At 33.3% G+C, this 11,565-nt stretch overlaps 3 protein-coding genes across 5 annotated transcripts in view; 1 reads left to right on the top strand and 2 right to left on the bottom strand.

Moving 5' to 3' along the window:
- Nucleotides 1-11,565, bottom strand: part of LOC100182201 (transient receptor potential cation channel subfamily M member 2-like) — a 23,362-nt gene that overhangs the window by 6,704 nt on the left and 5,093 nt on the right. The gene's annotated exons all lie outside the window — the stretch shown is intronic.
- On the bottom strand, nt 6,284-8,711 carry LOC100183174 (methyltransferase-like protein 13). The gene has a single exon (XM_002130306.5). It carries the CDS (start codon nt 8,544-8,546, stop codon nt 6,507-6,509), a length of 2,040 nt encoding a protein of 679 aa, XP_002130342.1. The 5' UTR covers nt 8,547-8,711; the 3' UTR covers nt 6,284-6,506.
- Nucleotides 9,140-11,565, top strand: part of LOC100179742 (biotin--protein ligase) — an 11,981-nt gene continuing 9,555 nt past the window's right edge. Inside the window, exons 1-5 of one of the 3 annotated variants that reach the window (XM_026836788.1) lie at nt 9,150-9,811; nt 9,937-10,127; nt 10,453-10,508; nt 10,893-11,091; nt 11,297-11,367. In XM_026836788.1, coding sequence (XP_026692589.1) covers nt 9,167-9,811; nt 9,937-10,127; nt 10,453-10,508; nt 10,893-11,091; nt 11,297-11,367 — 1,162 coding nt within the window. In that variant the 5' untranslated portion in view covers nt 9,150-9,166. Of the gene's footprint in view, nt 9,812-9,936; nt 10,128-10,452; nt 10,509-10,892; nt 11,092-11,296; nt 11,368-11,565 lie in introns of all 3 variants that reach the window. The other 2 variants (XM_026836789.1, XM_018813898.2) reach the window with 2 other exon arrangements.

Below are 11,565 nucleotides of genomic sequence, written 5' to 3'. Positions count from 1 at the left end.
TATATACAATATACATATATAGTTACAAAATACAGCAGAGCTCTTTGCACATGCACATACATTATAATAATATAATGAAGTAACGTCGATTTATTAATAACCAATCACAACCCACCCGATTTTTTGCGTCCACAGCGATCTGAAGTGAAGTAAGGCCCCCCCATTGTTTCAATCTTCTAATTAATAAATTTCCGGTCTTTTCCTCATCATCAAAATAACATTGGGATAAAATTCCAATTGATCTTGTTTCGTACTCATCAGCGTGCTCAAGTAGTTCTTCTTTCTGTAATATATATATACAGCATATGCATTTTAAAATTTTAATAAAGAAACAGAGGTGTCACATTTCTTAATTTTTATAACAAAATCTGGAGTGACATTGTTAAAATGTATTACAATCATAGTTGTCAAACAGAAATGAATCCAACTTGCTTTATCTTCACAACAACAGTTTTTTATAACCTGGGTGTTCTTTTCCATACACGTTGTGCCCGCTTACAAGTTATCACTTATGCATCAACTAACTTTGCGCGTGTTTTTTGAATACTTAGCCAAAAGTACAAAGAAATCTTTTTGAAAGAATATATATTTATATATTTAAAACAAAAAACACTTACATATTCTTTTATTTCTGTCCTTTTAGAAAGAGATTTTAATATTCTGGTCGCAGAAATTGCTGCTGATAATTTTTCTTTCATAACTTCCCATAAAACGAATGACATTTCCCGTCTATTGAGCAATATGCATAACTGGAACAATTCCTTGAGTGGTTCTTGTTCATTCTGATAAAAAAAATGGAGAAAATATATTGTGTAGTAATGACAATGCATTATAATAGTAAACTATTGCATGTGATGTGTGACAATCTTAGGGGTTAAGCTGTTATGTTTATGGTTATTAGATTAGAGTAAGATGGTCTATGATTTCTTTCTCTTTTAAAAAAATTAGCCAAATATTAAAATTACCTCGTCAGAATAAGAATAAACATCTCCCATTAAAGACCTCAAAGCCCTGAAAAAAGTTAGAGTTTTATTACCACAATTATAATGATTATTAATATACAGAGAGAAGTACTATAATTAAAATCACACATGAATTCAAAACTTAACTTTTAGGTTTATTTAAATTTTTTTCATATTCAAAAAACTACGGTATATATATACATATATTTATGTTTTTATTTTTTATATCAAAAATTTCAATTCTTCGTTAACTAACCGTTCAATTTTGTCATGTGTAACATCAACGTATTCATTTTCATCATCATCAGCACGCGGCTTCAACAAATTTAGAAACAGAGCATTTTTTAACATTTTCTTGTTCCGATATAATGACAGAATAATTTCAGGATTGAAAATTTTTGAAATATCTGCTCCATGGCTGAGAAATAGCTTCACAAATTCATGCTTGTCCTGCAGTGAATAATAGGATTTTTTAAGCATTCTTAGTTTGATATGTACAGTTTTCATTTTGGCGCAATATGCAATTTTATGAGTAAGTGTTTGTTTTTTTGCTGAATCACTGTTTTGTTAACCGATAAGTGAGCACTGGGTTGAAAGTGTCTTGCCCAAGCTCACATACGCCCACAATGATCCTTGAACCCATTATCTCTGGGTTGGAGGCTTACATGCTAGCCACTGCCACGGCACTATGAGCAAAATCCTAGGTAAACCCCACCCATAAAAATGAAAAGTCCGATGCAAATTATCATACAACACCTCTTTCATTGCTGTAATGAATGGTTCATTCAATCGAATGAAAGTATCATCAGTTAAAATACTGGTTCGAGCCAGATCAGACCGGTTCCACGCCATAGATAAATTCAATTTTTCCTCAGGATTGCTAGAGTTAGCTGTGTTTAATAAAATAAAATGTTTAATTAAATCATATAATTTTAATGGTGTCCGAGAAAGATTTTACCGATGAATCCCAACTTATAACGCTACTTTTCACATTACCTTTTCTTCTAAATGGCATTCTTGTAATATTGAGCTAATTGCAGATAAAAACGTTTTTAATAAAATTGGTCTGTGTGAAAATGCATTTTAATTTTGCCATCTTATACTAAAAACATTGGACAATACCACATAATATGACTTTTAATACCTGATAATAAAGCTTGTAAAACAGCCATGTCAAGATTTTCAGCACCAGACGAAGAATCAAGTTGATATATTGTTAGTTTGTCTTTCATTTGTAAACACTCGTTTGCCGTTTGTGTAAGTTCACCAAGTGTTTCTTGCTTGTATGGCATGCTAAGATCTGGAAAAATATTTTTAAAAAACATACATATATTTATATAGTTTCAAGTAAATAGATATTCTGGTGGAAAAACTATTTTTTTATATCATAAATTTCCGTATTTCCTAATCATGAGTCGTGAGGATACAGTTAAATAATTCTGTTAAAACTCTTTGTTTACTACGAACTGGGACGATAAAATACAGTAAAGCCAAGACTTTACCGAAACCTACTATGTATAGAAGAAAAAGCTATAAGTGCTTGTACTTTGGTCTGTCAAGAATATTTAACAAAATACCTTGAATTTTTATATTTTTCTAAAAAAATATTAATTATTTGTTTTGTAACGTTTATTTTTAACAAAATTCTTGAGGAAGGAGCTAAAATACAAGTATAATATCATGGCTGTAACAATATATACCTGTAAGTAGTCCCTCAATCATGGTTTCCGTTACAAAGTCATTGGTTTGGTTGTATATGGTTGCCAGTATATCTGCCCAACCACCTGACCCCGCCACTACAACAACTGGTGTGTCTTCTTTTAATGAACTATGGACAGTCTGTGGAAAATTAAGTAAAGACAGTTAATGAAAATGTAAAATATGAGGTGAAAATCAATAAATGTTACATTTTTTATGTGTTACAAAATTGTTCCTTTATTTTTTTAGTCAAGTGTTTTATACAAATTGTTTATAATTTCGGCACCGAGGACAGTTTGGGCAACTGATAACGATAAGGTACCCTGGGTTGAAGCAATTGCTGTTAAGTGTCTTGCCCAAGGACACATTCGACCACAATACTAGTGTTGTAACAACTGTTGTTTTCCCAGCACATAAGGATAAATCAGGTTACATTCAATAGGTTTCCATTTACCATTATATTCAAACGTACATAAACTAATAAAATTTTAATTAAACAAGCAGAGATTTCTTACGTTAAGTGATCCCACACCCCCTTGAACAATCACAGCAACATTTAGTACGTTCACATTGTCTGACGTTTTTTGGGAAGCTGGCAAAAAATTAATTAGTCTACCCTACATTGTAATTTCACTCATAGGTTTACACCTGCGTTTGTAGTTACACAACTCCTATTTCAATTTGACATGCATAACACTAATTTAAAATAAAAAAGTTATGAAGAAAAAAAGTTTTAAGTAAAAGTAAAAAATAACTCAAAAATAAGCAAAAACAAATTGATAAAAAAGTTCTTCCTTCACCTATATAAGCTTCTAATGCAGTACGCAGATTAATTTCTTTTCCAAACTCTCCTTCTGTACCATCATCTACGAGGATGAAATGTGAATGGTTTGGATCAAGCAGGCTTTCCCTGTTAGCTATGATAGAACCAGGGTTGATATTGTAGTTGGCACTCTGGGGAATAATATGGATCAATCTGTTGGTCTCAAAATAAAAAAGGGGTAGTTTAAAACATAATAACAGCATTGTGGTGGAGTAGTTAGTGCATCCTAACGGCAATCACTACAAAACAGTGGTCCCTTACTTTTTATTGATTGTCTAAATTGTCAGTGAAACTTTAAATAAAACATGAAAACAATCAACCATAAAGTTACATGCTAGGTAACTCCCAAGTGTGTGAAAAAGAACATAGATGTTATAACAATTGTCGCTATTTCTGTCCTGCCACGTAAGGATGTAACCCAGTTTAAAAAATAGTGTAGCATCTCAATAGAACAAACCTACAGACTAAACTTTTGCATGAATTTCTTAGTAGCTGTAAGTAAGTCTGTAATGTTATGTTATGATGGAGAAACAAAGTTAGCTACCCAGTTTTTTGCATGTTCAGGACGAATTAGATCTTCTTTATTCTTAACAATACCCCATGTTACAATACCAAGCGTAACGACCTGCAGAAAATTAAGAAAAATCAGAAAAAAATTCATACCAACAGCACGAAGTGAATACAGATCAATTGTCATAAAATGACTGTCATTGCCCGGCCTGCCGGCCACATAAGAATAAATAAGTTACAGTTATTCATTAATTAGTGACAGTATCTTTAAAAACTATCTTACCACTTTTTCAATGTATAAGACTATAAATTTTAGTATTTCTGAAACATTCACAGACCTTTGCACTCTCGCTTTTAACAGCAGCATATTCATGCACAGCTTTCCCTACATGCTTCATAACACCAGTGTTTGTACCTCCAGTTACTATCCAAGCACCTGGAACATACACAATGCTATATATGAAGCAATAGAAATAATTTGGATCATGTTCATACCTACTTTTCTACATTTGTATTTAGAAAAAAGTGTTTAAATGAATTTTAAAAGCTCATTTCCTTTTTATGATGAAGTTAAATTTGAAAAATAAACGATTAAGATAATAGCTTCAAATTAGTTAAAACTAATTCAGCAAGCTGCAAGCATATAGCTACTTTAAAGTAGGCCTATAATAGTTTGTACATTGGATTCATGACCACAGTCATTTCCTATGTTAAAACCTAGAGTTTTTAAACTGTATAAAATCTGTAGCACGTTTCAATATGCAATGTTAAACTAACAATTGCCGGAAAATGGAGGAAAACAATAGCAGCAGTGAGCTTTGAACCCAGTATGCTATGGTTATGTACTCTAACGCTTAACTAATCCTAATGGTACTTAACTACAACACACGGATGTCAAATTAGGATGCACGTGGACCCTAATTGAGGACACACATTAAGGTCAAATAGGACGCACATGCTTTGCACAAACGAATTATACATAGGTGAATTATCAACATTGTTCAATGACATCGATCCAATATGAACCAATAAAATTTGTAATCAGATATATGGGTCGACCTTTACTTACCAGTGCTTTCAGCAAGTTTTATTAAACTTCTCCTAAACTCCTTGGTGAGACTTGAATTCATGTGAAAGTTACTAGCACCACCAGTTACGGATATTATAAGGTTAGGTGTCTGTAGATTCCAACGGGTTGTTAGGAGTTCGTAAATATCTTGTGGTGGGGTGTTATTACCAACTCGTATGTACTGTATTAAAAATAACAAGTTAATATATAGAGAGAAAATTGTCATCTGGTAAAACTATACCTTATACTACCTAAATATAGTGAAATAAAATGGTTTCAATTTCATGTGTTAAAATTCCTTATTAGTGCTTGTGTAGCCATACAATTACAGTTATAACGCGTTGTGTACTGTTTTATAAATCTGTCGGAAAACCCAGGTCTTTCACTAAATTCTCACCTTACCCACATAGGAGCGTTTAATTCATACACTTGTTCTCGCTTACATGTAACATTGTTACCAACTTTGCAACTTTGTTATTAGTTTTTATACTTTATACTAAATAAAAATTTCGAAAACTTTCATCCCTTACAACCTTTGCTTGTTTGTTTTTTGCTCCAACAAAATTTAAATCGGAAAAAGCGTCCGTTCTTCTTTGTAGAACAGTGCCATCTTCAGGTTTTGGAATTTTAAAAGTTTTCTGAATCCAGTGGGCAGATGAAACCTTGTCCATTGCCATACTATCCTGTGGAAATATATGTGTTATGAATACCTGTGTTTGTATGTTCGATTTTACATTTTTGAGGTCCAAGCATGTTATTTTAATTCCTATATTTGGTGCTAGTTTAGAATCCACCAGTGTTGTTGGAAAAAGTGACAATTTGAGTGATTAAAAAGAAAAATGTGCAGAAAGACCACTGATAATCAATATCACCTTATAAGAGGCTTAAGACTGGGTTGAACACACTCTTAAAAAAACAATCAAATAACCAATTATAGCAGTTTCAATGTAATTAAAATCAAACATGCCAGTTTAAATAAATGAAATATTCTAACTTACAATGTTCTTGTTGTGCCTTGGCTGGTGTTCCATCCACACTGATGCAGCTAGCATGGGGTATGTTTTTCTAGAACGAAAGTTAGTCAAATCATGATGCCCACGCTGGTGCATATGATGGCTGTAAGACATTGTTTTAAAATTGAGGCTTCAAGGTAAAACAACACAGTGCATTCTATAAAAAGGCTCCTAAATTTTAATCAATTTAGGCCAGAATGCGTATACATCTACGTAAATAGAAATACAATTAAAATTAGTTGTATTAAAATAACGCAGACTGGTGTTTTAGTTCAATTGTTTATGCAAGTTGTTATGCATCATGCCGTGATACTTCTTGTTTCAATAATATGATTTCTACTATCATTTTTAAAGAAAGAAATAAAAATATGTTGTAACTTATGTTATGTTACGCGAATTTTGAAGTATAAAAAAAATTTACAACAAAAGTTTTACGCAACAGCAAATGATTTCAGTAAATCAGTAATTTGAAAATCTTGAAAATTTGATTCAAGTTGTTTTTCCCATGTGGCAGCTTTGGCTAACCAGACTTTCAACTTTTCCTTCATACAACCGTCGTTTGTATTAAAACACATCAGAACCTCATTCACGTCTTCTTCACAACTGGCCTTGTAAATTTGAGGAAAATAATTCTTCAATTTTTTAATAACTTCCGTTTTTGCGTGACTGTCACGACACAGAAGATTCAAGAAAAATCCGCTTTTGTTTTTCATAATATATTTCAAGTTAGATAGAAATTCTTCATTCATAAAGTTTATAGGAGGGCATCTTATACTCGATGTAGTATCCTTAGAATCGGCATCAAGCACAATAACGTCAAACAGCAAACTACTTTCAGATGTTTTGTTCAAGTTCGCCAATTTTTCCACATACTGTATTCCGTCCTCAACAGTAATATTTATACGAGATTCATATGTATCGTTGGATAGACCAAACCATTGCTTCGCTACAGCAGCGACAGAAGCATCCAGCTCAACAGCAGTTATATTACACTGCTTAAAACAATGCAACATAAATAAACTCATTGTACCACCACCGAGACCTATAACCAGAATGCGAAATTTATCGGATGGATTTTGAATTATACTCGCCAGCCCAGAAACCATCAGCTGTGAATAATTTGATGCAAGATACGACCCATCTGGAACTAACTTCATATTATCTGTCGCTGCTCCACGCTGACGTCTTTTTTTCTTTTTATCAAGCATTTTAAGGCGTACAACACTTTGTACGCTGGTTAAATGATCCTCAAACACAAGTTGCCGATACCACACCCCATTTGCTCCTTTATAGTCCTCAATTACGAACCCTCCTGTCAAATCACTTTTACATCGATGTCGTACAGTGCGTTCACCTATATCATTTCCCCCATCTGTCATAAATGGGACTTGGTAATTCTCAGGTATATTATTCGGCGACAATTCGAGAACTTTTGTTGATAACTCATCTTGAATGGCTTGCATACCACCATATGTGTGTTCACGATTCAAAGCAACAAACACTAATCTCATGAAGCGAGCGCTCTCTGCTACTTGCCTTCTTCCTTCACTAGAACCATATAACCATTCACATTCTCTTCCTTGTGGAATAATGAATATCCCAAACTTGTGTTTTGGTTTATAATCTTTTAGGTCAACCACATGCATAGTGTATCTCACATTAACAACATCCTCGCTGCTAAACAATTCAATCGGCGGCGCATTAGTTGTCGTTTCAGAGGAAAGTTGATTTTTTAACATTGCATAATATTGTTGCGATTTCGTTAATTCTATTATTTCATCTTCTGATTGAATTCTTGTTGGTTTCACAGAATCTTCGAAACAAACTTCAAAAATCTTAGAAGGAAGTTTTACAAACTTGGTAAAAATGAACGAGAAAACCGGCATTTGAACTCCAGTTGATTCCTGGTTTGGCACAGTTGACACTTTATGTATACGCACAAGATATTGATGATCTGAAAAATAACGAACAACTTTTCGAACAATATGATCTTGAGCGAGCGAGAAACATATGTATCGCCCTCCAGTGCGTAAAACGCGATCTATCTCGTCAAACATTTTCTCGACTGTCGTTTCTTCCCCTGCATCATCACTCATCATTGCATCCAATGTTCCTTTGTCAAGAACCACGGAGTATTGCCCGTTCTCGAAATCCATGTTTGTAACGTCCATAACTTTCCAATCCATTTCCGTTTTATCTTTGTTCTTTAACCTCATCTGTTTAATGACAGTTTGACTGATGTCGATGTTCATAATCTTGTTAAATCCCGCGTTGTACATTTGTTCACTGAGAATCGAATTTCCGCAGCCTATTACTAGAATATCATCTTTCGGTTTTATATAGCGATGTAGTAACCCACAAAGTTCTAAATAGTTTCCATACCACTCGAACGCTTGTAGCCTTTTACTGAAGAAAGTCTCCCAATAGCCAGACGTACTAAAGTCAGAGCTGACTTTCGGCAGTAAGTCCATGATCAAATTTCTTTAAAGTAGTTTCTCGCACGGAGTTATAAACTATTCATACGCCAACGCAAACTATAGCGGAAACTATATTAGAATTTCGCAGGGACGATGATGGTAACCCATAACATTTATAAATCCTATGTGCTGTAGGTTTCTGTTGTAGGAAAGCACAAAACTAGATTAACTTTAAATATTTAGTAGCGTTGATGAAACCGCAATCATAGGCTGAAAGTTAAAACATTCATAATAGCGCAAACCTTTTCTTTTGTCATGAATACAAAAGTACCGAAATCTGATTTGCATGAGTGCATCCATTCTTCAATCAAGGGACTTCCCCTTAAAACGCGCCAGCTTTTTTCTCAAAACGAAATCTTGTTTATTGTGAAGAAGTCATGTCGTTACAACAAGAGTTACACACCCAAAAGGTTCTACAGCAAGAGTTGGAAAGCTTAAAGAAAGACGCAAAAGTCTATAAACAACAACCGAACAGCAACGTGTTTTTTGTAACTACCCGAGAAAAGGAATTATCAGAGTGTAAAAAGAAGCGCGAAGACCTGCAGAAAGCGAATGCTCGAGCAGAAACGCAGGGACAAGCAAATTAGTGTTGCACATTATACGAAATAAACTATATGAAACTATTTTCTTCGTGGAAAACCATGTTAAACCCGTTCCTTTACAAAGACCGCACCTCCAGTTCTGTGTTAAACACTGTGTTTAAAACACAATCTGATAATGTGTGTAAGATAAATCCAAATGTGACACAAATGAAGCCACCCAACATACTACTGTACAGTCCTGGTAAACGGCATGAAGTATCTGATGGAGCCATAAAGCTACTTCAACTGTGCCTAGCAAAACACAGCTACACCCTCTACCCAATTTCAACCACCAGTTTTCGAAAAGATCCTTGGATTAAAAACACTCACACAGTTATAGTTTGGGGGTGTGAATCATTCTTTTCAGACAAAGATAACCAGACCCATACCAGCAACTTACTTAAAAGCTTCATTACTTCAGGAGGCAATATCCTGATGTTCAATTATATCCCTGTGTCTGAACCATCACCATTTCATGTTGAGAAATTGCCGATTATTTCTGGGCCCCTGTTTATAAAACAAGGCGAAGAAAAAAAGGTCCTCGAACAAAAATATTTCCCATCATTTGTTTTAAAAGGAAATGCAAAGTCCATTCATGAAGTCATTGTTGATGAAAAATTGTTGAATGTATCAATGCATCACTCTACAGAGAATACTGGAAAACTTTCTATTTCAACGGTTTGTATTTATGTTTTTATTTCAAACAATCAACCACATCATAGGTGTAGCTAAACCATAGTAAATCAATGTGTCTTTATATTAATGCAAGCAAAGTCTAATCACCCTAACATTTCTTCCCATAGCTACCACTCTTGGTCGGGGCAAATGACACAGCAACAAACCCTATGGTTTGCTCTTTGTTGAAACAACTTTTAAAATCTGTTGGTCTAAATTGCTGTGACGATGATGTGCAAGTTAATGTAAATCAAATGCAACAGAAAATTGCCTTTCTGTATTCCAACACACCACAACTGCAGGAGGAATTCCTTCAGAGGTTAATTTCACTACTTACAGTTTAAATTGTTCAGATTTAGGAAGTGAATTTTTGTTAAAATAAATAGTATATGTTCTTTTTTCTATGCAGTGTTTTTCGTATTTTTAATGATATCTAAAAAGACTAAAAATAATATATATATATATATACACCAACTATAAATATATAATGTTCAAAATATCTTTTAAAGTTTCAGATTAAATCAAGAGATTTGCAGGTCACCAAATTAATATAACGTTATAGAATATAACATTTTTTTTACATACAAATATAATGCACAATTACATTTTGGTTTATATAACATGTATGTCTTATTGTCCTTCAGTTTGCAGAAAATTGAAAGTTTTGGGTTGATTCCTTATAACAATGATATTACTCCAGGTGATGTATGTTTTAGTTATTTAGTATATATACTACATATATACATATATATATATATATATATTATATACATTTTACTGAACTTATTTGCATCATTATGGTAGCTTCACTTTTAGTGGTAAAACTTGTAAAGCTGGTTTTGTTCAAAAGAATAATAAATCTTCCATTAAAATGGTAAAAAGGTTTATAATAGAATTTAAATGGGGGGCAAGCACGACTAGTCACTTACACAAAATCAATTTGCTACAGCATTTTGTTAGTAAAACCTCAACTTTGTTTGCTCATGCCACGATATGTACATTGGCTTTGGCTATTAACATTTATACTATTTTGGTGTAAAATCTTTCCAAGAATTGATATTAACATTTATACAATTTTCTATAGAATCTGTGCAAGAATTGACTGAACGCAGCAACAAAACAACCTTAGTTTACACAAAGGAAGAAAATGTTTATAATTACTCAACAAAGCTGTCATGTTCGTTCAATCAAGATGTTTACTTCAACAATCTTTCAACACGTTCATACGGTCGCATTGTTGTGTATAGCGATGTTATGACCTCAACTATGAGTGTTTTTGATGGGTAAATGTTCAATTGTAATTATAAAATCACTTTGAATGAGTAAATAAATAAATGTCACTTATTTATTTCATGTGACCGGGCAACTTCAACACAGGTATTCTGTTTTATACACCTTAAACCTTGTGCCTGCTTATGTTTTGCCACGCATGTAACTTTGTAGGTGTTTTTTTCTGCTAGACCGTTTATGTTATTTTTACTATTACAGATTGACATGCACAAAACTGCCACTAAATCTTGGAGCTGTTGCTATTACTAAGCAGCAAACTATGGGAAAAGGTATTTAACGCGTTTTGACATTTTACACAGCATAAATTGATTACACAAAACGACAGTTGTTGGATTAAAAATATACTGTTATATTAGGAAAACGTGCAACAATCAAATTAAACCCAACCTACAGTGAAAATTGCAGATTAATAATTCGGACAAGTTACTGCTATGAAAGTCCTGTTTGTAAATTAACATTAACTTTTC

The sequence above is a fragment of the Ciona intestinalis genome, chromosome 11, assembly GCF_000224145.3.
Source record: "Ciona intestinalis chromosome 11, KH, whole genome shotgun sequence".
NCBI lineage: Eukaryota > Metazoa > Chordata > Ascidiacea > Phlebobranchia > Cionidae > Ciona > Ciona intestinalis.
Note: the sequence above shows the minus strand (reverse complement) of the source record. Positions and strands in the feature narration are given on the sequence as shown.